General features: G+C 40.7%; 1 protein-coding gene across 1 annotated transcript in view; it reads right to left on the bottom strand.

Annotated features, from left to right (window-relative positions):
* Positions 1–26,327, bottom strand: part of LOC130581355 (transcription factor COE1) — a 91,822-nt gene extending 65,495 nt beyond the window's left edge. Inside the window, exons 1-2 of the mRNA XM_057379411.1 lie at positions 26,224–26,327; positions 18,250–18,367 (exon numbers count right to left, since the gene is read on the bottom strand). Of these exons, the coding sequence (XP_057235394.1) occupies positions 18,250–18,367; positions 26,224–26,238 (133 nt within the window). The 5' untranslated portion in view covers positions 26,239–26,327. The remainder of the gene's footprint in view (positions 1–18,249; positions 18,368–26,223) is intronic.
* Positions 26,328–27,502: the final 1,175 nt, after the last annotated feature.

The following is a 27,502-nucleotide window of genomic DNA, read 5'->3' as shown; positions in this document are numbered from 1 at the left end:
GAGGGAACCCTTTGCAGGCACAGCCACAGAGTGCTGTACATTCCCAAAAGATTTCAGGCATTATTTTCCCACCTCACAAAAACCAGAGGGACTCCCCAGCTCTCCCCACACAGCTTCTCTTATATTAAAATGGGAGTGTCTGTAAAGATTGGAAGGGCTGCAGGAGGTGCTGCCCAGCCAGGGAAGTGGCCCTGAAGGCCTGCATCCCAAGAAGACGTGCTGAGGGAGGCATCCAGGCTGCTACCTGTTTTTGAGGGCACAAAACATGTTTATACAATGACATATTTGCAACAAGCAGTGTCATTCGGGACACTGGCCTAAAACTCTGCCCTTCCCAGGCCCTTTGCTGGATGGAGGATGGAATTGGGTCCCGTTTGCAGCATCACCACAGGTGACATTGGGAGGGAGAGCAAGGCAATGACCTCAGCTCTATTTATGCCCCTGGTACAAATGTCTGGCCAGCTCAGGCCCTCAGCTCTTCATAGTTCTGCTCTTAATCACTTGGCAACTTTCAAAGCACTGTCTGGAAGGTGTTTACTTCTGTGCAACCCTAGAAAAACAGAGCTAGGCAGAATAATCCTTTCACTGATTTTTCTACATTTGGTTTTGGTTGGAAGACAAACCAAAATACAGAACATTTATTTTTTTTCAGAATGCAAAGTTCCAGAATGTCTATCTGGAATTAACTATAACACTTTTCAATACCTCCAAGAAAAACAAAATGTTTTGTTTCAAAATATTATCACTTCTCATGGCCTTCTGTAACCCCCAAGCATCATTTCTGAAATGGTGTTTTTAAAACAAATAGAAAAAAGGTTAAATAAAATTTAGCTTTTTTCTGTAGAAAAAGAGTTTTTAGTCAAAGTCTGAAGCTGCACTGCTAACAAAATAYAGTGAAGGACTTTAGACCAGTCTTAATCGAGGCAGTGAAGTGTACATGATTGATAACAYGAACAGACTTTAAGGAAGAATTAGAACAAAAAAAGAATACTCATTCCTACACATAGGAACTTCTTTGTTCTCATTGCTAAATGAACAGCTGGAAGCCAACTATGATAAAAACCAAGAGTTTGGTAGCCCAGCCATCAGGCAGGATTTTCAGACTCTTTGGTGGGAATGTGTTACATTCACTGCATCTTTTCAGAACAGCTGGAAAGCCAAACATCCCCCTCCAGCCACAGCAGGACCTGCAGCTCCTGGTGAAGGGGATGTGGCCACRTCCTCCAGCTGCTGAAATGGTTATGAGCCTTCCTGAGCTGCTCTCCTTCTTTGCACAATCCAAGGCAAAGCAGTGTCCACCTCTGAYGAGTCCCATCGTGCTGCTCCTGCTGTCCAAGCTCACAGAGATGGCAGAGGGAGGCACTGCAACCCCAAACCAAAGGGAATTCTGCCACTGACTTCAAAGCTAAGGTCTCTTTCAATAAATGTTAAGGATTTATGAGCAAAAACCTTAACAACTTCAAGGGAAATTACRTTCTTTATGAAATCTTCATCTTTTCTTAGAGTGCACATTGTTAAAATCTTATCACCTCCCATACAAAGGACAGCAGGTACCAACTTCAGTGCATGGGGAGCAAAAAAAGGAAAAGTTTTTTSTTGTGTGCTGCGTGTGTCGGTGTGTTCCTGTGTTCCCACACCTCCCAGCTACTGATATACAGGGGATTTTTCTTCCCTCAAACTGTGACAATAAAATGATTACCCCGCCACAGTTTAGCATAATGGTTCAGAAATGCTCATGGCATATTGCAGAGTTAAAGTGGAAATTATTAGGTAGCTCTTCTTTGTTATAATAATGATCACTCCACAAATAAAAGCTCTTCTCCCAAAGGTACTGCAAGGCACAAAATGCTAATTCTGAAGATTATGTGTGCGCTTTTATTAAATATTACTCTGCCCTGTCTGTTTGAGGGCTTCACTGCTCTGATTGTTTTATGAGTGCCATGTTAATGTCAGCCCCATCTTGCTAGCAGCAGGCACACATTTTAGCTTTTGTATGAGAGTTGATCAAAGGCCACGTGCTGAGGGAATTGCTGAGAAAACACGGACAAGCGATAAAAATCTAACAGATTAATTGGTTTAAATTTCATTTCAGGGCGTTGAACTTTGGCTCGGGACACAAGTACTACACTACCAGTCAGGGCCTAATTACCACATTTCCAATTTGCCTCTGAACAATGCTTGGCAGGGAGAATAATAACAGTGCTAATAATACTAATAACAATAATAATAATAACTAAACAACAGTAATAACATCTCCTCTTAGCTTCTTGTACACGTCTAACAACTAACTTGGTGTGCAGGCACTTGCAGCAGGAAATTCCTCTCCCCCACCTACCCCCCAAGCATTTCTACCTGCCTCAAACAGCACCTGATGACAGAAAAAATAACAGAAATAACGCCCTCAGGAGCATCTGAATTTACAGAATCAATAATCCACCAGCTCCAGCCCCTCACAAACACACACTGGACATTTCATACTCTTAATTAGRGACCTGCATTTCTAAACAGAGATAGCTTTTTATCCTCCAACAGAAATGATCTGTTCCACTGATAGAAAACAGAGGCCGGAGGGAAAAAAACATATTTACCACAAAGTTTATGGGTGGCCTTGGAATAAGGGTTAATTGAGCTTAGAGGTAAATGCTCACTGAGGTGAATTAGTGGGATGCACAGCTATCAGCAGGGCTCTGGGACYGCTCTTATTTAGCTTCTGAAATGTATTTGCTCTATGATTAATATCCAGTTTGTGCTGGTGACTGTAAGAATGACCTCGCCTGCAGTTTTTATCATGAAGTGTGGTTTCATCCTCTATTATTCCATAGATGAGGCTCTGACAACAGTTGCTGCATCACAACAGGAGTTTAAATGATAGGGCACATGCTTTTATTTTTCTTCTCTCTAAGAGTATTGTGACACGCAAGGAGAGTTGCATAAAGGCAGTTAAAACTGGGAATTAAGAGGAACAGGGAATTTATGTCTCATCTTAGAGGAAGTACTGAAAATATCTGGAATTTAATTTAATTTTCCCTTTTTTTTCCTTGGGTAAAACCTAATTCCAGGCTAAATAAATAAATGMGCCACAGATTAACCCACAGTTTATGGGTCTGATCCTGCAACCTGTTAAATGCTTTCACCAAACTACTGATTTTTCAGAATACTGACACAAATCAGTTTTAAGCACCCAAAACCATGACTTATTGAAGTTGTGATTCAACAAACCACTTGAGGAAGTGCTTAAAAACCCTACTGAAGAAGCKGGAGGGTAAAGAATTGGATTTTTTAAGATAGTTGGGCACTGCCCTGTGAAAAGTTCCCCAGAGCTGGGCAAGGGGTACAGAACTGGGGTTCCCATCTCACAACAGCTTTGGGTCATGTGTGGACCCCCAGTTCAGGGCAGGGCTCACTCAGCCTCACATGAGGAGCAGAAGCAGCACTGCCAACACCCTGGCCTCAGGACTCACCACTAATTCTGGGATTTTTTCCAATTTGAAAGAATAAGCCAAATATTTTTTGAGTGGTTGAGTTGGGCTGTTTTATTGACAGGGGGGATTGTTTGAGTTTTGGGTGGTGTTGTTTTCCCTTAAATAATATCCTCATTCCTGAGAAGCAGGAATTGTTAGGCTGCTCACCATTCTGAGTGTGCTGAAACGGGAACCCTAAAAATGCTGTCTGCCCAGGTAATGGTGCCATTCCAGCCTGGTGTGTGGGGCATTGCTGGGCTGGAAGCTGCTGAAGTTCATCAAACCACGATGGGGAAAAGTGCTCAGGACCAGCCCAAAGGCTTAGTCACGGACACTTCAGCGAAAGGGAATGAGGCCGAGTTGTTATATATTTTACTGGAGCATTAAATCTTCGCTCTTAGGCTAAACAATGCGTTTGCTGCTTATCTGGGTGCAGTGATGATCTTCCTGCTTTCCTTTTGCGTATCGAGCCGGCTCCGTCTCCCATTCTCTGCTGACAATGAGCAGCTGCTGTGCAGGAAACAGGGGAGCAGAGGTTTCCCTCTGGAGCAGATAACTCAAACTCAYGCAGCTCTGTGCCACGCCAGCACGAGGATGTGATGCCCCGCTCCCCCTTCCCAGGCCTGTCCTAAGCAGCACCTCGAGATTTGGGGTTTGCATTTGTGAGCCTTAAAGATTACAGCACCCTGCCAAAAATGGCAACCTCCTCCTGGTCCTTTGTGACATCTGCACTGGGTGAAATCACTCAACCAAAAATACACGCACCGTGCAACCCCTCCAGGTTGGGGGAAGGGAAGGAAGGTTGCCTTTGTTTCTGTTTTGCAATTGTGAAATCAAAGATCTTGGCTGTGATTTGCTGCCGAGCATTTTGGATGCTCAGTTCCCATTAATGGGAAATGAAAATGTAAATTACCTGGGATAATATTCCACCTACAATCAATACTTAAGCCTGTGTTTCTCTTTTATCCTTGCTGATGCCTSAGCTAGCAAAGTTACATTTCATGGAGCCCTCTGTGTTTCTCTTTCCTTAATGATTTCCAAAGCTCTCAGTTGTTGATCAGTGCCTGAAAAATGACTGCATGGAAAAAGGAGGCAATCCAGAATAATGAGAGGCCTGTCACAAAAAAATCTGCTGCGTATTTTACTTACAACATTTCCATAAAATAATAATTTAGTTATCTCTGTATGATTGCAGGAAATGTATTTTCATTCATTCTCTTAAACCTTTTCACATCACAGAGGAAGCTCTGGGAGTTTCTTTGCTTATTTGGGTTATTTTTTTGTTTTACTTTGGGAGCTACCTTCTGCTTTCCAAAAATTAATAAAACAATCAGAGTCCTTTATATCTCCCTGCAAGTCAGTAAAACTTGGCTTCCAAAGAGAGGTCTGTCATGTTTGTTTGGCAAATAATAAATTCCCCAAGAAAAATGCAATGTTGCAAACCCACCTAAAATTATGTTAAATTAAATATGTAGCTTCAGCCTAAACATTTATATATATATATACATATACAATATATTTATTATTATTCTTTAAAAATAGATCTCCACTCTCTCTCTAAATATATATTTCAAGAAGCCTAAAAACTTTATTGTGAATTTTTTTGATGTGCTGCTCTGATTTTTCATTCCTGGGGAATTCTGTGCTGGTTTTAACCTATAATGTTTGCACAGACATATTTTGACCCCCAAGCAAGATAAATGCTTTACCATGAGCCCCCAAATTATTGCACCTCTATTCCTTCACTCCTTCCTCCATCCCATGGAGTCACTTGCAAAGGTGCAGGAACAGTGTGAAAGCCAAAGGCAATAAACACCATGGAGGGGACTGAGGTGTGACACAGGGATGGGATTGCTGTATCTGAATATGGGCTTTAAAGGTTTTGTTAATAAAACAGCAAAAAAAAAAAAAATCCTATCTGCCTCTCTCATTTCAATTTCAATGTCTTTCCACTGATTTAACTTCTGCTGAYGAAGTTCTGGAGCCCAGCTAAGTCACTATGACTATTTTAAAAACAATAGGCATGTCCAGAAAGGAGACTGCATCTGGTTAAGTGCACTCAAGTTTAAAAATAGTTSTACTGATGCAATTTCTGGGTGAGGATGGAGGCAACCTTGCAAATGGAAGCCCAAAATGTGTAATAGAAATCAGCCCTAAAAGTTTGTCAAAACAAATACCGCTGCATAGTTTGCATACTCCAAAACATACTTAATTTAACTGACTGGTCCCTCATGATCCAATGATGAATTTTATATTTGCTAAATGTTAACCCTGTGCTTTACTGGTTTTCTGAACCCCAAGAGAAGGGCAGGTGGGTGCAATTTCCAAATTCCTGGTTTGTTTTGCCACCAGCCTTGGTCCTGTTTTCTCACTTTCATTTTCCATCAGTATCTTAACAAAACAATAAATCTCTCACAGTAAATCTTCCTAGGGTCAGGACACAGGACCAGATAAAATCCTGTAAGGTGTTCCAGGCTCAGCATACAGAGCACAACAGGGTTCAGTCTTGATGCTCCAATATCCACCAGTACTTTATGACCAGACTGGCAAGGTTTTGTTGGTGACATACAGAAACTATTCCAGATGAAACACAGAGTTCAATCTAAATCTAAATTCTCACTTCCAAACTAAATACCAGTATCAATTAATYTTTTATGACTTCTTACATTATCACAAAGTAAAAACCAGAACCCCACATCCTTCAAATTAACCGCCCCACACTACAATATACAGTTCAGCAATCAGAAATTCACATGAGGTGAATTCTACAGCAAACGAAGAATTTCTTTTCCCGATAAAAACAAGATCCAACTAATATTAATTTTTAGCTGGGGTCTCTTTGTTCAGCAGAATTGAGAAAGTCTGCCCACAACAGAGAGCTCACGGTAATCGTCTTTCAGAAACAAGAACAACCCGTGCAGAAACACAAAGCAGTTCTGCCAGGGACAGGGAGTACCTGTAATCCAGTTTCTTCAAGGAAATTCAAGTACCCTAAGAGTTGTTATTCCTCATCTGATTTCTCTCACAAATCACAGGCTCTCTAATGCAATTTTCTGGAGTCTGAGAATCATAAAGTCAAATATGAACAAGTCTAGTGGAAAATCTGTGACGCTAATCTTGGCCTACGTTGTACTTTTAACAGGCACTGAATTTGTGCACCGGATTATCCAGATGGCCATACAGGAATCATCCTGATAGGATTAAACCTTTGTGCTGAACTCTGCTCCATCTGTTCTCGGAGGTTTGCCTATCGCTTTCGGAATACGAATGCTCAGCCTGTGTCCAAGAGCACGACTGAAAGCGCCTGTTTACCACACACATGTGTACATGTGCACACACAGCTCCCTGAGAGCTTGATCAGTAACGYGAGATGAAGTTCCCCCCGAGTTTACCACTTAAAAAACATATTGGTTTTATTATTCGTTTGAAGAACAAAGTGCGCTATATCTAAATTCAAACAAAAGAGCGTTTTTGTTGTTGTTCTGGGACTTGTTCAATTCATTAAACCATAATACTGCCATAAATTTATAGATGAAGGCATGACTAAACATAAAGCAGCAAGGCTCTTCATCTTTGAAATCTATTAGTGTACRAGGATGTATGACACAGTCGCACTTTGAAGATGTCATGGTTAAATATTTCAGATTAAAAAACAACCAGCAACAAAACACAGCATTGCACACAGCACTGGTAGCTGCTCTTTGCAGCTCGATCTAGTCACAGCCCAAGAACAAAAAAGTAATAATCAGTCCCAGTAAAAGAAAAGCTTATCCCCATTAATGTTTCTTTCTGCTTTTATTATCTATTAATGACAGTCTCCTGCACTGGTTTTTGCAGCCTGCCAGATGCAGCAAAGATCCATATTCATCATGTGCAAAAATTGTGCTCGGGCTGTCTCCGTGACAGGTTACGCAGAGCTGCCAACGGAGGGACCAAGGTCCATGCACGGCCTCGGGTTTCCAGGCCCTGGGCCAGGGGGAAAGGTAGGGAATCTGGCTCTTCTGCAGGAAAAGCATTCCAGTGATCAGAAGGTTTAACAGAATTTCTATTCTACCCAGAAATACACCACAAACTAATGGATATCTGGGATGGAATGGGTGGATGTTCACATTAATTAATATTATTGTTATATTATTATTAGATAATTAATAATAATAGTAATAATAATATTGTATTATTATTATTTGATTCAGCAATGCAATTTAATCCTCAGGCCCTGTTTGTGATGGCAGTGGGACAGCAATGGAGGCTGCATTGCATTTCAAGCAGCAGCCATGACTAGGTGGCTCAGACTGAGACCCCCTTGTCTCTGCTCTGCAGTGTCTTTCAGACCATTCCTTCCTCTGTTCTTTGTGCTGCTCTGAGTGCAGGGTCAGGCACCCCCTCCCAGCCATTTAGGTTTTACTTGCGAAAACATAAGCATAAAATTATATTTATAGTTCATAGTATCTGTCCAGCAATGACACCACATAAAACCAGCATGCTGAAAATCTGAGTGAATATTTTGGACTCGAGCCTACGAATGCTTAGAGAAGTTGTTCTTTCAATGTCTCTGATAAAGTCATGCTAGGTTTTTATTTATTTATTTAGGGCTSCATTCAGACCACCTACCTCAAGCATTGCAGCCTGTCAAATGCCAGACTCCAGCTCAGGCTGGCTGAGTCAGCCTGCCTAAATYAGGATTCCCTTTCCACTGTACAATAAGCAGAAATGGGAAGACACCTCTGRAAGCCTGGTGACCCAGGGAGTTCCGTGCTGGCTCAGGAAAGTACCAAGGGAGCTCRGCAAGACGATATCATAGGTAGGGAGCAGCCAGAAGCAACCTCATAAAAAATATTTGGCAGCTGATATTGAGCAGGCACCTGACTTGGGGCTTTCCAGCAGACCCCTCTGCTCAGGCTCAGGGCTGAAGGGGGAGGCAGCACTCACCMTCACCTTCAGGGTCGCAATCCCAGGAAAAGAGTAATTTTCCCCAAAGGGCCCCTCATCACAGTAGCTTTACCTTTCAGTGTCTCAGAGAGCCAAACATGGTCAGAAATATTTCTTTCCCCCGCTCTTGTTCTGCTCAAAGAGCCCGTGGAGTTGAGCGATTTGCTCACCTGAATGCACTGCAGGAAAGTGCTGTGACCTCAAACTCCAACCCATGAGCTAAAGCTGYAGCTGGAAAGATGAGCAGGGCTGTGGTCAGGCAGAACTTACTCCAAGTGCTGGCCTTCCCTCCGGGCATGGATCAGGTAACACCAAACCTATGAATTCCATATGCAAGCCCGGGTTTTCAGGGAACAGCAACACGAGCTGTCTGTTCTGCCTCCAGCAGCAGGGGAGAGATCCAGCACTCTGCTGGATCTGCCATTTCACAACCCAGAAGGGAGCTCTGTGGGAAACACACTTTGCTTTTTCATGGGGTAGATACAGAACCTCTGAGAAAGCCGCTACAAAACCATAATGATATGGTATTAACCAAACATAATTAATTCTGAACTTCCTTACGCAACCAGGCACTTCAGCAGTACTACAGCAAACAGCATACAGGTTCCTGCAGCACTCAGGACCAGATTTTTGGAAGCATCCACCAGTCTAATGATTCTAATACGCAACTAATGGAATTTTCAAAGTACCTGGCAGACATAGAAATTCTGTAGCCAGAGTTTTAAGGATCCCACTAAACACCCACCTGCAGCTTTAGGCACCTTGGTGCTTTAAGAGTTTGGAAATTCTTAGACCTAAAGCCAAAGAGATTGCTTTGGGTTACCTATGTTCTTGGGTGACCACTTGCCTCTCAAAAAATGGATCAGAACTTCAGGAAATCCTGAACATCCACATCACAAAGGACAGTGCCTTGCTAAGTGTTCCACTGTGGCCATTGTACCTTGACTTGCAGATTTAAATGTTGGAATTATTTTGAAAAACAAGYTTAAACTGCTAAATTTCAGACACGTTTTTCAGAAAACTTTATTCTTGATCTTTTTAATAAACTTCCTAAGCCCATTCGCTTTGCTCAGTGAGGTCATAAACCRGCAGTGCTTATATTACAGTCACTTTCACGCTAAGGATTTGTTTTGTCACAAAGAGAACTATAAATTCATGGAATGAAGGTGGAAAGCAGAAAGGACTAATTGTGACACACAAAGCTTTCTGGTTATGCTCAGCAAACAGTTTGGGCTAGCATTTTAAAAAACACTTTATGAAGCTGTACTACTGGCTTTTATGAAAGCACACTTTTTGCAGTGCCATACACTCCCAAAAATCCTGTTCTCTGGATTTGGGCCAAACACAAAGCCTTTCTTCATTCCAGTATTAATTATTAGTAGCTTATTTTTTRTTCTTTACTACTAAACATTAATAAYTTTCAAGTAGCAAACCARATTAGAATAACCACTCCAAACATCCCACCCTRGTGGGTTCCATTTTCTGCATCAGTATCCTGGTTTATGTTAATAACTCATTTCCTGGGATGTGGAGCTTTGCAAATACTCATTTTTTTTTTCTGGTGAAACACTTGGCAGACAGAGACTTGAATACTCACAACAATCCTCCCTCAGTTCAGTGACAAAATGAGTTATTACTTGTGAAGTTTTCTAAACTGAATATTCTAAATGACAGTTTTGTGGAAATTTTTCACCTAAAGTTTTGGACATAAGTTTCATTGGTGCAAAGACCTTTTATAACCATTGATTGCTTTGAGGCATTTAAATAGTAGGGTGCTCAACATGAAACATTGGGAAGTGTCCAGATACCTACAAACTGCTGTGAACAGCAGTCTTTGATACTCATGACATTTTATAACATCCAGATGAATTCTCCAAAAATCACTAATTCTTGGCCTTCAACTTCCAAACCACAATTCACAAAATTATTTTCGTTCATACTCTGTCCAAAATTGCAGGGGAATGGAGTGAAAAAATAAAAAAATCTTTTCTCAGCATAACACCAATAAAGGTATCCTATAATGAAAAAGCTAAATTAGAGGAATTTGTTCAGAAATATTACTAACATATTACAATAACAAACTGTTTTGTTATTTCCTGGTGTGCCCATTTTGGAAGGAAAAATAATGCCTGGCAACACATCATTACCATAGTGCAGTACCTCTCAAACATTTCTCYAATCCTAAAGTCATTCTTCTCCCCTATGATGCCACTGTATTTGTGACATGGTGGCCAGAAAAGCAAATTGAAATGTTATGTTTGTTCATTATCTATGAATATTCATTTCCTATTTGAGTGCTCCTGAATGTTCTCCTTTACCTCTGAGGTTTCTGCCAAACAGGGGAGCTAAGCTTTTTCTACTTGCATGACTGTATTCCAATTCCTCTGAGGTCTGGAGAGAAATCTCAAACCTTCAGCAACTGGTTGGTCAAGCTCTCCAAATAAGAGTCAACCCTTACAGTGGTTGGAGAATTTCCATCTGAACTTTCCTCCCKTATGGGTCTGCTGTAACAAAACGTTTTTTTTTCCTGTGCAAATCTGTACCAAAATTCAGTGGCAGTTTTCCCCTTGYTTTCTTCTTTTTGCAATTTTGGGAGTACAGTTCTGAAAGCTCCTCAGGGAGATTCACAAAATGCTCTCTGTCTTAATCCAGGTGCTATTTTTCCATGAATTCATGACATCCTCATAACAATAGAGGGTAACAACATATCACARCTTGACATCACTTAGATRTTCTGGGGGAAGGGCTGYCTTGGGTTGSKTTTTKGTTTTTTTTTTWTTTKAWWWRMAWAAMRKRMAGSKSMKCWKSKSWWGRRWMKRAMMYRWCWYATCTTTTTAAAATCRAGGTGTCTCCCACTCCCAATTTTTYYTTCTCAGTTAAATGTSACCYCAGATCCCTGACAARTCACTGTCAAGCCGGAATCCTTTCTAACTGTGGTCACTGGAGTATCCAAACCCTACCTTCAGGAGACATTTCCATGGACATTATGTAACAGGAATCCTTTATAAATGAGTAGAATACCTCAAATGGCATCTCCTAMGTCTCCTGCAGCAGTGTTAGCACATACATATTACACAATAATGTTTAAATAATGAAAAAGCCCCACAAAGTCATGAAACTTCATGAAATAGMTACATTACAATGGCAGAAGCAAAATTCTGGAATCGCCTTGCCTAAACCAACCATKAAAAATCCATCTTCATTGTTTAAATCTTGTTTTCATTTAGCCTCAGACTAAAAATAAATTTTAAAAAATTGGAATGGCTGCAGCCAGATATTCCAAGCTTTTGAGTACCTCTCCATAATGGATKATTTATGGCCTAGACAAATAGAAACAAAAGATTTTCTGCTTTTTGCTTGGCGTGACTGGCTGTGAGAAGGGCAGCTCCACCTAYCCACCCACCCAGTTCTTGTGCAATTCTCAGTAATATCCAAGGAGGAAGAAGGGATCTGGGCCTACAAACAATGACTACTCTGGTCAAAATTTAAAAAGAAGACATCGGCATAATTCAGTGGGGCACAATTTCCTTAACTCAGTTTTGGTTCCCTAAATTGGAGATGTACAAATGTTATCTCTACCATGTTTTGCTGACCTGATGGATCCCAAGATTTCACTCCTGAGGAGACCATTTTGATCACCCAGCCTGACCTCTTGCACAGCACCCATCCAAGAACCTCACCCAGCAATTCCCACGTGATGATTTACTCAAACCTTAACCTCTGCCTGACCTGCCATACATTTTTTGGGAAAATACCACATCCTTACTCAACATTTGCAACCCATAGAGAATGTGCCACAATATCAGAAAGTTAMATCTGTTCTTCCCAGAGTTAAAAGCATGTTGAGGTCATACTGGAGTCCTTATCTACCAATTCTCTGACATAAAGCATCTGAACTCTCTGGCCATGTTTTGTCTCTTCAGAGGGACAAATGCTCTAACTCCACCCAAGTTCACATTCTGAACTAATCCAGTCTTGGTGTTCTCACTTGTATTCCATCTGAATATGAGAAATAAACTTTGTTCTGAGGGTAACAGAGTGCTGGACCAGGCTGTCCAGGGAGTTGTGGAGTCTCCTTCTCTGGAGATATTCAAAACATGGCTGGATGAGATCCAGTGCAACCTGCTCCAGGTGAACCTGCTCTAGCAGGGGGTTGGACTGGATGATCTCCAAATCTTCCTGCCCCAACCATTCCCTCATTTTGTGGAACAGAATACAGTAAGTCCACGGGTAGCGAAAAGGTTAATATTATACACCCAGTGAGGTCAAGCTCCAAGAACACATAACAAGCCATTATGTTAAAAATTGCCTGAATTTATGAGTCACTGCATTTATGAAGGAACCGATATGAAAAAGACAACTTGGCAAAAATAAAGAAAATTATTTCCAGCTTGAAGTTTTGCAATCCTTCAGTATATCAAGGCTCACTTACTGTTATTACTAACCATGTTGTGCAATGTTCTGAAAGTCACATTTTTTTTCCCTTGTGTATGCATAGAGATGTCCAACAACCCTAGGTATTCTTCCTTCATAGAAAATAAATTAGAAAGCAGACATAACTCAGAATAACAGACAAGATCCCCTCAAGTAGAGTGGTAGAATCCTAATATTTTTTTTCAATATTTCCCTTCTAAATAATAAATCAAGCCCTCTGCATTTCTCTATATRGAATGATATGATGCAGAAAAAGCTTGTGTGTTTTTATTTTTCATATAATCACAACACCATTCTTAAGCTCAGCACTAAACTATAACAGGTGCTTCCACCTATGGATGAAACAAGTCAAACTTTAATATTTCTTTGTTTAAAACTGAACAGTTTTTTTAATGCAGTAGTCCCTAACTTTGACAAAAACCTACACCACCAACTAAGGGTAAAATGTATCAAGTTTTGAAGATCAACCTTTCTCAACTTGCTAAAATTTTTGCTTCAGTCAGTATTGTGTTTTCGAGTAACAATTTCATCAACTAGCACAAAGATAGGCAYCACCAAGGAATTCAGGGTTAAAATGGYTAAAATGGAGCTGATAGGGGMATCSTCTCCAYARCTCTAYACACTGYCCAAAATTTAGAGGTTAAGGTTGTRGTAAAGCCAYTTAGGGCCCAAGAAGAAGGTCTCTAAGTCAGATTTCTGGGCATCTTTCAAGAATCACCCAGCACATGCAACTAAATTCATGGCATTCAATGTCTGTGCTCAACAATTCTGTTGCAGGAYGGCAAGAAAAACTCTTTAAATGCCCTTCTGCTGACAAGAGGATCTACCTATCGTGTTCAGCTGAGACACAGCCCCTACTCCTTCCTATTTCCTGTAGGAGGTTTTGCACCTGCAGACAAACAGTGGAAGACACTCATTGCTGTCATGAGCTAAAACAACATTGTAAAAGCTTGACTGTCTCAGGTACCACAAGAGAGTGATCAAATGATCCAGCCATGCACTCACCTTTCCAGTTTAAAGCAACCACTAGCAATGGTTTCTCTAAATAATGACCTGTTTTAGGTATACACACACACACACAGATTTATGTATATTTAATATTAAAATAACAGCAGGACAGTTTTGGAAATCATGGCTATCTCCACTTCCACCTGCACACCCTGACATCACATCTTATCATTTGTGTCTATTTCTCTCTGCATCTTTCATCTTCTGCTGCTCTTGAGCTGACTCAGAACCAAATCGTCAGCAAACCTCACCATCACCTAATTCTTCAGTGCTCTCCTATGGAGGAGGGAGGAAAAGAAAAAAGAAATAAAACTGTCCCTTTAAAAACCCAAGCATTTAAGCTGCTTGTCAGTCGTCTTCCTGACAAGGCCACTTGAATGTATTCAGGAATATTTGCATAAATGCTCACAGTGAGTTCACCGTGGCAGATAGTGCTAATGGTACATAAAGTAATTTAGTCACTTCTCTTAGGCATCCTGTCAGGGTGATAAGCACCCCCTCTTTGCCTTGTTRCATATTAGATCATTAGATAATAAAGTGTTAGAGCATGCAAACTGACAGGGTCTCGGGGACTATCATTTTTCGAGGGCATTGCATTCTGCCAGAGAGGAAAAATAATAGAGAAATTGATGCTGCAATTGGCTTTACATTCTTGTGAAGACATTCAAAAGATTTGGGGAGAAAAAGAATTTTTTGCTTTGCAATGATATGAGATAACTGGAAACTTTGCAGCAGTGGATTTATTGCTGGTAAACCTGAAAAGAGTCACGGCAAGCCCTGCCAGAATTCTCCTCTTCCATAAGTTCATCACTTCAATTTCATTGGGAAGATTTTGCTTTTAAAATTGACACCCTGGGATGAACTACAAGCTGAAATAYATCCTACTGCTTGGGGCCTGTTGGCTCTTCACTATACATCTTACTCTATATATAATTTGGAAAGGTCAACCACACCAACTTTCTGGTTTACCATAACTATAAAAGCAGTGAAGATCCAACTATTTATGAATGAAAAAGTGATAATTATCAAAAACCACAGATTACTGTGGYTTACCCTATTTATACCACACAGAGATGGATGAAATAATAATTGTCCTCTGCCAGCTATTACTTTTAAAATATAGATGTATTTATTTGAAAGATGAGCTTCTTAACCTGCTGGTTTCATTGGGGCAACATGTGGATGCAAAACCATGATCTGAGGTCCTGGTTATATTGAGAGAAATAAGCGACAAAAAGGAATCTTCCCTTTACTGAGTGAAAAGTCTGACAAGCGAGATATAAATAGAGGTGTGTTGGAAGTCCCAAAAATAATCCAGGCTACCTGCTAATGAGATGGTGAAACCCAAATGTGGAGACACCAGGCTCCTGAGTGGCTCGGGAGGTGCAGCTTTTTGGCACCCAAAGTCTCTTTTAGGTGTCACATAAACTCCGTGTTTCAGAGCAGCAAACACAAGTTTGAAGGGAAAAATAAGCTGGATATTGTCTGACTAAACTCAACAACCAGCACACCTTGCTGCACCCTGTYCCCCCAGCCCTCACAGTCAGGCATTCACCTCTATTGCCATCAGACATTTGTGTTAAAAAATTAAACATCTGAAAAAGCCCACGGGAATACATTTGGTCAAGGGTACATTATAGACAGAGCTCAGATTTTACAAGCCTATGATGAGAAGTTGCTCACCAGAGCAACAAACCAAATCTGACTACGTTCACTTTCCATCTCCCTGCTTATGGATACTRCTCAGGTCAATCTGTCCTTCCCCTGAGGAAGCTGGGAAGAGGAGAGGCCAACAAAATGACTCTGATATGACCAGAGACAAAAATTCAAAGAAAAATAATATGCCTTTTGAGTCAAACTGAAAGTAAAAATTAATTTCAGTGAAGGAAATGATCATCTGTTCCAATGAGTCTTGTCCAAAATTCAATAGCATTAAGCTTTTTCCTTTATTTTTTATTTATTTAGTCAAGTGTTTTAGATACCTAATAACATCAGAACAACAGTTCCTGTATTTTTAATTTTTTTTCCCATTTCTTGGACTCACATGGGCAAAAATCTTGGACACAAATCCTGGACAGCAGGATTGAAGGATTTAAGTTAAAAAGAAAGGCTCCACCAAGCCTTTGCAAGAGAGCAATTTTGTAGTGTGAAGGTTGCTATTCAAAAGTAAGAATTTACTAGCAGTTGCTTTATGAGGCTGCTAGAGAGGTGCCTGAGAAAGTAGATTAGAARAATCACCTTTCCCACAAAATGTACACATGGAGATATTTTTCAGATGTTGACTTTTAATATCAACACAGTAATTCTGGTGTGTGTAGCTACGTAAGCAGAGAGTTTATCTTTTTTTGTTGCATTTTTCCCAACAGAATCCCTCAGGTTGTACGAGTGGGAACGACAGCTGTGGTAAAATGAGACACTACTATGCATGAGAATAAGGGCATTTATGTAAGAGAAATTAAGTACTGAGAAGATTTCAATGGGGAAAAAAAGAAAAAAAAAAAGAAAAAAGAAAACATGGCAACTACTGTAGTTGGAATATAAGAAAAAAAATAGTAATGTTTTTTTTAAGACTAGACTTAATGGAAAGATTACAAAGTTGAACAGAAAGAAGTTTCCTTTTGTAATGCCTTCTGCTAATTAATAAAGACAGAGTTCATACATTCCTTATAAATTTCAGTAAAAATTATGACAGTGGTTTGTTTATTAAATTAGGTTGTTGGCAGGATGAAAAAAAATCCTATAACATGAATTATGGCTGAAAATGGCTCATAGCCTACATAAAAAGTTAGAGCTAAATAAATACAGATGTAAGTTATGTTTATATAATGAGAAACGCTGCTGAGCTAAGAATTTTAGGTTAGTAAGTGTGAACTACAGACCCGATTCTGCAAACACTTATCAATACCCTCAGCTTCTCTGACACAAGAAGCCTCATTGATCCCAACAGGACCATATGTGAGCATAATCTTAAATATATGCATAAGTGCTTGCAGGACTGATGCCTGAAAGCATAAACAGAATAGAAAAGTATTTCCACAGGAATCCACTGAGCAGTAGAAACCCACACATTTTCCCATTTCTCAGCATTAATAATTTCTTTTAACATATCTAGYTAACATTTTTCTGAGTGGCATTTGCTTTCCCAGAGAAAATTTTATCTGGTTTCAAACTCTTTGGAAAAAAATCTATTTAATTATTCATCAGATCCTTGGCAAATATTTGTGAAACAAACCAGCATAAAGGACTGGTGCCTTCTACACTCAGCTACTTCAATGGGAGCTGAGGGTACACATCTCTTAGAGGGAGCAAGCACCTATTGAATTTAGGATTACAAACAGCTTTGAAGACAAAGAGCTATTCTACCAAGCTGGAACAGGGAGAGGGGAGTGAAATGCCCTCTGTTTTTGTTTTGTTTTTCAGCAGTAGTCATCAACTTTGAGGACAAAGAGCAAAACAAAACATTAATCAAATCCAGATTTTTCAAAGTACATTTGCAYTCAACAGCTCCCATTTTAAGCACCTACAGCCACCAGCAGATGTTCCCTTCCAGGACCAGCTGACCTTACAGAAGAGATTACTGTCCCCAGGCTGCTTCCAGCCACGTGCCCCATCCCACCCTCGCTGGAGYTTACTGTCCTTTCAGAAAAGCCAAATTGCCTTGCACCATTTCTCCTTCAATCATTTCAGCAACAAAGAGTGATTATTTAAATGCTTTAATTCAAATGAACTTCATTGGCCTGGAGGAGACCAGGGAGCAAGCACACAACTATCCTAGCTGGCACATCCATGGTGAAGAACAGCCTGGAGCAGGGAGGGGAGACAAACAGCTGTGGGAAAAGCAACRTCCCCAGCTGGCACAGCTGGAGCCAGAAAAGAACATTCATCCATGGCYTGAGTAAGCAGATGGATTCCCAAAAGGGCTCTGCTTCCATTTAGGGTAATTCAAAGGAACAGATGAGTCTCCTAGAGAGCTCAGCAACCTCTAGATAGAAGAAATGCAATCTGAAATTTGGGTGCTGAGCACTTCAGAAAGTAGGCAACGTCCTTTAGATGCACAGTCAAAAACCAGGGCTGTCGGGAAAAAAGATCAGACTCCAATTTTGGGTGCTGAATAGATGAAACTAATATAAAAAAAACAGAAATCACCACACTTCACTGACACACAGGACAGCCTCTGCACCCATGTTTGCTTCCTGGTTTGTCATTTCACTACATTTAGAGCTGACCTACTTGAAAAATTCCYGCTTTGGTCTGGAGGCCAGTCCCTTTCAAATATCTGGCCCCAGAGGCATAAACGCTCACAGGACAATTTTGAAAGCAGCAGCCAGAGACACAAACCACAGAAACCCACATTTAAAGTAGCAATGCCAACCAATGAAAATGATTTGCCTACCATGTTCCAGATAAGAAGGCGTACCTTCCGAGGGATCGAGTCTTCGAGCTCTCCGCCCATGCTTGGAATTGTTGTGCACAAACATRTTGTCCGACACTGCCAACACATGGCCATCAACGTTGACTGTTGTAGACACCACGACCTGCAAGCACGAGAGCAAAATGGAGGAAAATTTGGATATATCTGTGTGTTTTTTAAAAAGCGCAGAGCGTAATAAACTCAGCTAAATAAATAACAGCTGGGAGCTGTAGAAAATTGCAAAGCTATTTCGCATAATAACTGGTGCTTATGCTGTACAAATCTAACAAGAGGCGCTATTGACGAGTGGGTCTTTGGCATCRAGAGCTTTTGATGCAGTTTTAAGTCAAATTGCAGAGTTTGTAGCTGCGTGGCAGACAGCACACTGTTAACCATCATTTTAACAAGAGGATCTTTATTAAGTATTTTTTTCCCCTATGTACAAGGGCAGCTGTGTTTCACCCTAAATTATCCTGCAGTTTCCACGCTGAAGCAGATAGAGATGTTGACATTGCACACGAGAATTGCTTCAGAATAAAAGAAAACAAAAGCATATTTTGTGAAGTTGTAACAAGAGTTTTTGCCTGCCTTGTCCCCACCCTTCTCTGCTGCTCTCCCGTCAGCACAGCCACTGCAGGTTGCTGGACTTGCCCAAATTTCTGCCGAGCTCTATCTTAAGGAGTACATATAGGCATGTTTGTGTACACACACACGCTTGACAGTGGGGTCTTGATCTGGAGAACACAACCCTATTCATCCAGTGTTAGGATTATTTGTATTTCTCAACTTATCTCAGTGTCAACACCTGGGATTTGGTTTTGAGGCGAAGTGAGGGAGACACAGCAGGACCATGCTGGAGGCAGGATCTGACATTTCTGCTCCCAGAGCTGCCTGGGGYGGGAGAGGAGCCAGCCCAACAGGAGCAAACAGGTAAATGATGGGTTCAGAGGAGGAGACCCAGCTGCTCCGAGGTGTCCAGRGGGACTCCTCAACCCTGAGGCTCCTCAAGGAAATTCCTGTCCAGGCAGAGGGCACATGAGCCAGGAAATATCACGGAAAAACCAGTCCCCTACAGAGCTGCGAGCTCATCACTTCTCCTCCCACCCCATTCAGACCAAGGACTCTCACAGCGTCCTGGCTTTCATTCAGCCTTTTCCCAACAAAAGTATGGCATTCCCAGGGTTTTACCACAGCCAAAGATGTGGCCTTCAGCTGGCTSCTCGTTTGCCAGGAGCACGCGCCGCCTTCGAGAACTTTGACTAAAACAATAAGAAGAAATGACCTACACTTCTCCTTACATTAAACAGGGAAAGGGATTAAAGACTGAAACCCACAGAGATATGTTTATTCATGCGACCTCTTACAACCAAATATAATAATTGTCTGTTAATTGCAGTTTCAGCTCCCACCTCATGCTTCGACATGTGAAACAGCAATCAGCAGCTCCTGTTTAATCCACCTATTATGTTGACTAATTAACTTTGCTCGACAGTTTATTTCTTCCTCCATTATCAGCCCCTGTCAGCCGCAAGCACAGTGCCGCAAAGGGGGACCTCAGCCCTTTTGATTGATCACCGATAGATTGACATGCAGATTAATTTAATTAGAATCACCTCACTTGAGAAATGAAAGACAATGGCAAGGGGGCTAATAGATCTGCTCTTATAATGAGGCAAGCCTCCAGAGCCACGGCAGAGGATTTCTGATTTATTTTGCTGAATTCCCCAGTCGCTCTGAAAGGCTCTCGCTTTAATTGTTCTTGGTTTTGAGAGGCTTTAGCCTCTGAAGAGGTGAAATGCTTTACAAGGATTGGCAAACATTGCTTCAACTCTCTCAGGAAGCTGCTGCCTCTCAAAGTTGGTCAAATGGGGACACTTAAAGGATCGCTTACAACTATTCAATTTCATCACTTGAATTGGAGCTGAAAAAAAAAAGTGCAAAGAAAATTTTTCTTCCTATTTCTGGCCCCCAATTAAAATACTCAAAAAGTAAGCAAAGCCACTCAACTGCCCAGAGCCAATCCTGAAGTCTTTGTCTTGAAAAAGAGGAATACAAAAGAGASTAGTTTACATCTAAAAGATCCTAACCCCATCCCTCTGAATGGCATTCCAGGCAATAGATTTTTCTGCATGTTTTAAGTGAAAGATATTAAAATACAGCATAAATGATTCAAGAGCTCCAACAGATGGAAATTTGGGAAAAAGAAAGCACCAAATACTACGGATAAGTTTTTCTGAAATCAAACTAAGGAGAGGAAAAAACCCAAGCCCTATATATAAAATTCCAAAAGGGATTTCAAAAGTAATTTATCCATTGCATTCCTGAGGGATAGAATAAAKTTTATGATATTTTCAATAAAATATGATCTTATAGTAAGTAGCTTGGGGTTTGCAATCTTATTTGGGCACTTGCAACCATTGTAAATTCCTTRCAAGTGGGATTTTGAGCCAAATCCTTGGCATCGCCTGTCACAGCTCCATGATTTATGCCAGCTCCTTATCTTCTTCTATGGGTCTGATCAGATGCATATAAAAATTAACAAAATTAAAATTAATAACARTGGCTACAAGATAAAATATTTTCCCCAATTTCAAAACCCTATAGGTACACGCAGATTTCCTGCTGAGGCTGATCAATCCTGTGCTGAAACTAAAAGTTTTGAATATTTTTAGAAATGGGATTCCATAAAAATAATGAGTTGAGAGTAGTAACRGTAAGGTAGTGCTCAAACCTGTAAAAATCCCACATCTAAGCAGCTGTTGCTACACAGGCAACTTTCTAGGGAAGAGCTTGAGGAAACAATCCTAGTGAGGTTTTATGTGAGTAAAGCTACATTTAATTTCTCCCTTCTCAGGTTTTCAAAACTGTTGATGCAACATATTTTGAATTACTTAACAATGTCTTCCTACCTCTCTCCTGAACAGTTTGATTTACTATGAAGGGACAGCATTGGTGTGGTTCTTTGGTGTCGTTAGCAGCAGAAACTATAAATGGAATCCCCAAGAGAAACTGTTTCCAGTCTCAGGAAATGCAGAAAAAAAACCTCTTATGTGTCAGTTTGAAAAAAAAAAAATTATTCATAGTGCACCTGTAAGAAGCAACATGCTTATTCTGCTCAATTCTTTAAATGAAWATTCTCATTAATAGAGGAACACTGAACACACACTGCACTAAGGAAATATTAATGCCTCTAATTATTAACAGTGAAAAAATGCACCTCAAATATTGTGCACCACAGTTACCTACTTGGAGTGCTACAGAGCACTTACATACCTACAAGTTCTACTCATATTTTTTAATCTAAAAAAATACTACACTCTCCTCATTTTGATTTTGAAACGACTGGGATATGTTCAAGTTAAAGCACATGCTAAAACTAATTTGYGGAGAAATCATAAAATTAGGGGGAGGGGAGAGCCAGAGTATATGTGGAATGGGCACCAAGGCATCCTAAAACACAGACTGTAGCAAGAGGGAAAAGCACACTACAGTTTAATAAATGATTAATGAGGTGCTGACACATTAATGTAAGCACAGGGACAACCAGGTCTGCCAAATCTCAAACCTTTCCAAATTTTGTCAACAAAACACAGTTTTAATTTGAGACAGGCAAACACGGAAAATGATTTTGAGCTTTAGCTTTAGCCCTTCATAGATTTTGAATTTAAATCCTGTATCAACACCAGGGGAGACAGAGGTATGAAAGAAACACATGGGTTTACAACTTTCTTCAATGAAGCTGGCACTATCGAATGCAGTAACATATCCTGACTCTGTGGATTATTCTGCCTGCCATTAAATAGTTCAGTTTGTGAATTCTTTGGAGCTTAGATTTTTTTTTTTAAATATTCAGAGACCAGGAGCCTGGAGATCAAGCTATTTATCCACGTTTAGCACTCTGCCTGTTTATTTGGTATAGTACCTCACCTAATATATCAAAATTAAGCATTGCACAACTCCTCATTTTTAACCACAGCCCATTAAGCTTTGCTCACTGATTAAGACATAGCATGTTCCTTGTGCTTTCAATTTTCTCCAGTGTATGGTGAGGGACCTGATATTTTTACAATGTCCCCAGCATCCAGTGGCAAAGGCAGAGAAAATCTGGTTAGGGTGATTTCCAGGTTTGGAGTGTGTCCTAAGTGTTAAATGTGTGAAATATGTAACTCCAGTGCTTGCCACTCTYCTGAAAGCTATAAATGGCTTGAGCACATTTTTATTTTCATCACCACTTGGTGACCTCTTCCTACAATATGTTGACTTCTTTATTCTAGTGACTAAAATCACTCTCCATTTAACAAGACACTTCAGAAGGTGCCTAACTAAGAGCCCATAAGTACAATACATTCAGTAATTTTGCTCACGTGCTCAAGGACAGGCCGGGCACTTAATTACCTTGTTGAATTGGGCCACAGCTCTCACTGCTATTTTTCAGTCTCTTTCTTTTTTTTTTTTTTTTTTTTTTTTTTTGTTTTTTTTTTTTTTTTTTTTTTTTGCCTTTCGCTTCTCTGGGGATGGAGCCTTGCATGTCCAAATTCCATTATCTGGGATTCATGAAGCATCATCTCTGTCTCTTATGCAAATTTGCAATAAGACACAAGTGGCTTCAATTCAAACATGAGTGGCAGCATCCCATGGAGGCAAACCAGCAGCCTCTGCTGCAGGAGAGGCTGTGGTAACAGAATCAAACAGCATGGCAATCTCTAAGTGACTTTCAAGGTTTTCATAATAAGTGAATGTTTGGGATTGTATTCTGTGACACAGCCTGAAAAGTTTCCTCTAAATTAAAACTTGACATGTGTCAGTTTACAAGCAGTTGTGTTAAAGCAAGAACAACAAGACAGCTAGGGCACTTGGGTTTCCTTAATTACAATAACATACAAAACTGTTTAGGTTGTATGAAYGACTTTTTAGTCCTGAAAAATCAAATCTGGGCAGAGTTCACCCATGACACCATCTACTTAGTAGCAGTATTATTATTACCACTAATTGGGGCACMACAGCCCATCCCACAAACAATTATATAACTTGTTGTGATGAAGAATTCAAAACCAGACTGAGCATCTGCTCCGTGGTGTTTCTGGAATAAAAAGGCAAGGTTGGGCAAAGGTGATAATACACAACAGCACCAAATGTTTTGTGCAATTGGGCTGATGAAACATAGAGATGAAATTATTTTCTCAAGGACAAGCAGGGACTGTGAGCACAGCTGAAGTGCTGAGCAGTACTTGACTTCTCCTCCCCAAATGTCTCCTTTTGCTAATAGAGACACAACCAGCACAGCCAGGGCCAGCACTGCTCCAGCACACACACACTGCTGGCACTCCACAGTGCTCCACTTGTCACATGCCTGGACATCTCAGACATGCAGAAAAATTCATTTCTTTCCAGTCCCAGCACACCTTTTATGTTAGACTTAACACACTCCCATATTTGCAAGCAAAGTTCAGGATAAAACTTCCTGATTTATTTCTGATTATGAGTCTGGATGAAGTTTCTCACACAGGTCACCTGAATCAACACACACTCTGCTTCCTCCCTGTACTTTCTTAACGTCTCTTGTATCAGATGATAATAAGACAATTCCCCGCTGCAGGAATAATAAAACCAAACCAACTCTAAAATCTGCTAAGAAAAGAAATTTTCCACAGGGCTGGTCCTTAGTGCAAGACCTTGCACTCATGTCCTTGACCCTTCACTGATTCTCCCATCAAAACCATTATCTGTGTTCTAAGAACTCCCAGCAACTTTTGGGAACTGATAAGTGACACCAAAAGTCGGACAAATCTCTGGGCAGTTTCATAGTCCAGGACAAGCAGAGGAATGAAGGGAGGGAATGTCTCCAATTTTTGTATGTGTRAAATGAGAATGGTACTATTTAAACRTATCTGGAAATACCTTATCTTTATGGTTTTTAACCAGAACTTTGACATCATCATTAAAGACCTTGTAAGCCACTGGCGACATTTCAAAGGCTGCTGATAGGGAGCACAGGGGCCCAAATTTCGCTTGGTTCCTACACAACACTGCCCCAAACACCCAGGAGCACCATATCGTTGCGATACTACATGTATGCTTGGTCCTTTTCACCCTAAGAAATGATAAATGAAGCTTGGACTCTGWAGAGCCCAGCTGTTTTATTTTAAGAAGTCTATTGCTAAAAGACCAACAAGTTCAAAAGTTTTTTTTTTTTAAAAAATGAAAAGGGAAGAAACAAAAGCAGCTATTGTAAAACAATAAGCCTGGSCACTGAAGAGAACGCTGTGAGCTTCAATGCCACCCTGTATTAGAGTRGGAGTGGTTCACTCAGCTGAAAGTGATTAATTTCTTGAAAATGCTGAGGTCACGCTAATTGACATGACCTGTGTAATTAAGCAGTCTCTGTTTACACACGGAAAGCTCAACTGCTGTGAAGCTGGGTTTGTATGACAGAATGTCTTTACAAGTCAAGAGATCAACAACCTTTCCTATGTCCTACCTCCCCGCCGACACAGCTCCTGATTGCTGCTCCGAGGGAACACGCACAGGCATTTCCATATGAAAATCAGCCTGGAGTCTGGGCGAGCACAGCCCCAGCAGAGTGWACATGTTGTGAAGCAAGCTCTGACAGGCCCCAGGGGTGACTGCTCCGACTAAATCCCTGTGCTGGGGAAACTCCTTTTCCCACCTTCTCTTTCTTTGATAATGCCCTCTCAAATCACAGGAGAAACCTGACAGAGGGAGGATTGTGGGGTGAGAAGCTGAGGGTTCTGCCATGCTAATGCTGGCTTTTATACTGATTAATTTAATCCCTGTGGCCACATCTCCTCACTTCTGCACTACTCTACTCAGAAGCAAATAGCACCCTTCTGCCTTCCAGCATCGCTGCAATTAAGCAGTTCAGCAAAAGACATTGCACATATAAATACTATTGTCATTTATATAACATTCAACAGTTTTATTGAAGCGCAACAGCGCTGAGAAGGAAGCAAACAAGTCCAGAGTAACTACAGAAAGCAGATGTATTTTGGAGTTGCCTTCYTCCAGAGACCCATGTGTTCTATGGGACAAATCTCTTTGTTTCTTCCTCAAAACCCTGAGGCAAACCCCCATTTACAGATTCTACCATGTTTCCTACCTGGGCCTTATTTACTCCTCCCACCAAAAGAGAAGGTCCTCTGACTCTCTACTCCATATTTTTATTTAGCACATACTCAAGTAAAGCATTATTGCCACAGTCAAAGGATCATGTCTTCAATAAAAGGGTTGGAGGGACTATTTCTCAGCACTGTGACCATTCTACTCTGCTGCCAGCCCTGGGGAAGTTCATGTACAGAGCACCTTCCCAAGGGACAGTGATGTTCTTGATCCCAAAACAAACCATTACATAGGTGGAGCATAAAAGATGTTCTTTGGCCATCTGAAGCTTTGTTGATACTTCAGCTCCCAAGCCTCAGTGCCACAAAAATACCAGCCCAAAACATCCCAAGAGACACCTAATGGCAGTTTTGTCTGAGTGCTGACAGCAGGAATGGACCTTCATCCCAACAATGCACATTTATGAGTCTTTACTGCTGCTCAAGAGTAACAATATAATCATGAGCCTGATTTTATTACTTGCTCTTACACCCTCCTCTGCCCCAGCYAATGAAGAAGGTGCTCATTTTGTGTTTGCATGAAAGCAAATAGTTYCCCATGCAGGGAGGAACATCCCAGAACAGGGGAGCCCCAAAACTGAAAACAACAACGAGGTCATTGTCATTTTTCCTTTTCATGCTTTCCCTTCCAGTGGAGACAACATTATCTTTGAGAGTTCTCTCTTCCAGAGCAAGAAAACTCAACTACTTCCTGCCAATTCTGCTGTGACAAGAAATCCTCAGGCAATATTTTGTGACCTTATGTTTTTAGCATCTTCCAGTGAATTACTAGGTTAGTTTGGGTCAAAGTACTTCTGTCCCTAACAGCTGCTGATTTTTAAAGGAGGAAGCGTGTCTGACTGACCTGGAATCGGCGCATGTCTCGAGGGTTTCCTGCATTTTTTAGGCAATTTTGGTTACATTTGAGGAAAAATTTCAAGAAGAACCTGTGGAGAAAGAGAAACAGACATTAATGTCTTATAAATAGGGTGTAACAAAACTATATGATATCTGTACATTTGGTCCAATAAAGACTTATTTACATCAATATTCCCAACTCAGACAAATCATCCTCCTCTCCATCCAAAGAGGGAGTGGAGCTTGCATAGGCCCCAATCTAGCAAAACATGTAAGCACATCCTGAAAATTTAAACACTAATTTCATAAATCTGTTGTGTCAGAGCCATTAAAGTTTGCAGAGTCAGTCCCTCTGTCACGCCAGGCTCGCTGTRCCATCCAGAGCAATGAGGGAGAGATGCATTTTTCATCACAGCAAAAAAGGGACAGAAAAATGCCAGACATGAAAATTCCCATTTGCATAAATGGGGTTTTGTTTTACAGGTTTGCTGTCACCCACAAGTTTTGATTTAATACAAAAATACTGAAAATGTTCCATACAGTTGAAATCTCCCTCACAGGATTAAACWCAGTTTGTGCATAAAATTAATGCTCAAATAGTGGTTAGTGGAGCCCAAATCCCTGAGAGGAGAAGGGGAAAAGTCTTGGTTAAGAGAATGACTTCATGGAAAAATGAAATATTTTTGATGCAGTCTACTTCCTGACCATACACAGGTCACTGAAGTAGCTATATGACCCTGACATATATCTCTAAGAAAAGACATTGCCTTTTRCAAAGCCAAAGAAAAAAGCAAACATTTCACTGAAAATATTTCCTTCAGTGTTATGCATCAGTGGACTGTAAACTCATAAAGACAAGTCAATGAATAATAGTGGGTCTCAGATTCCAGGCTTCCTCCCTGAAAGCCAAAGTTTATCAACTTTTTGTCCAAAATAAACTGCAGACTAAGGTCTACTAAAGCTCAGCCATGCAAAGTTTAATCCTACAGCAAGTTTAAAGCCCAGTGTAACCAGACAGGGCAGCATTACACGTACAATAACCATAAGTGACTAAGCAGAAGTTCCTCTGCCCTGTTCACATACAGAGCAGTGGGGTGGGGAACAGACTGATCCTGTTTTACTTTAAATCTGAATGTTAACTTTTACAAGCAGCCCTCTTTCAGCACCCAAATTGAACACTAGGTCAGCAGAATTTGCACAGACTGTCACCAAGAAAGGCAACAGKGCAGGGTAAACAGCTTCAGAAAATCCCTTTTTGATGAGCAGCATTCTTCGCCCTGCTCTAG

Source organism: Malurus melanocephalus, unplaced genomic scaffold (assembly GCF_030028575.1).
Source record: "Malurus melanocephalus ecotype Western Australia unplaced genomic scaffold, MMel_1.1 scaffold_404, whole genome shotgun sequence".
In the NCBI taxonomy this organism is placed as follows: Eukaryota; Metazoa; Chordata; class Aves; order Passeriformes; family Maluridae; genus Malurus; species Malurus melanocephalus.
This window is presented reverse-complemented; position numbering and strand designations above follow the sequence as displayed.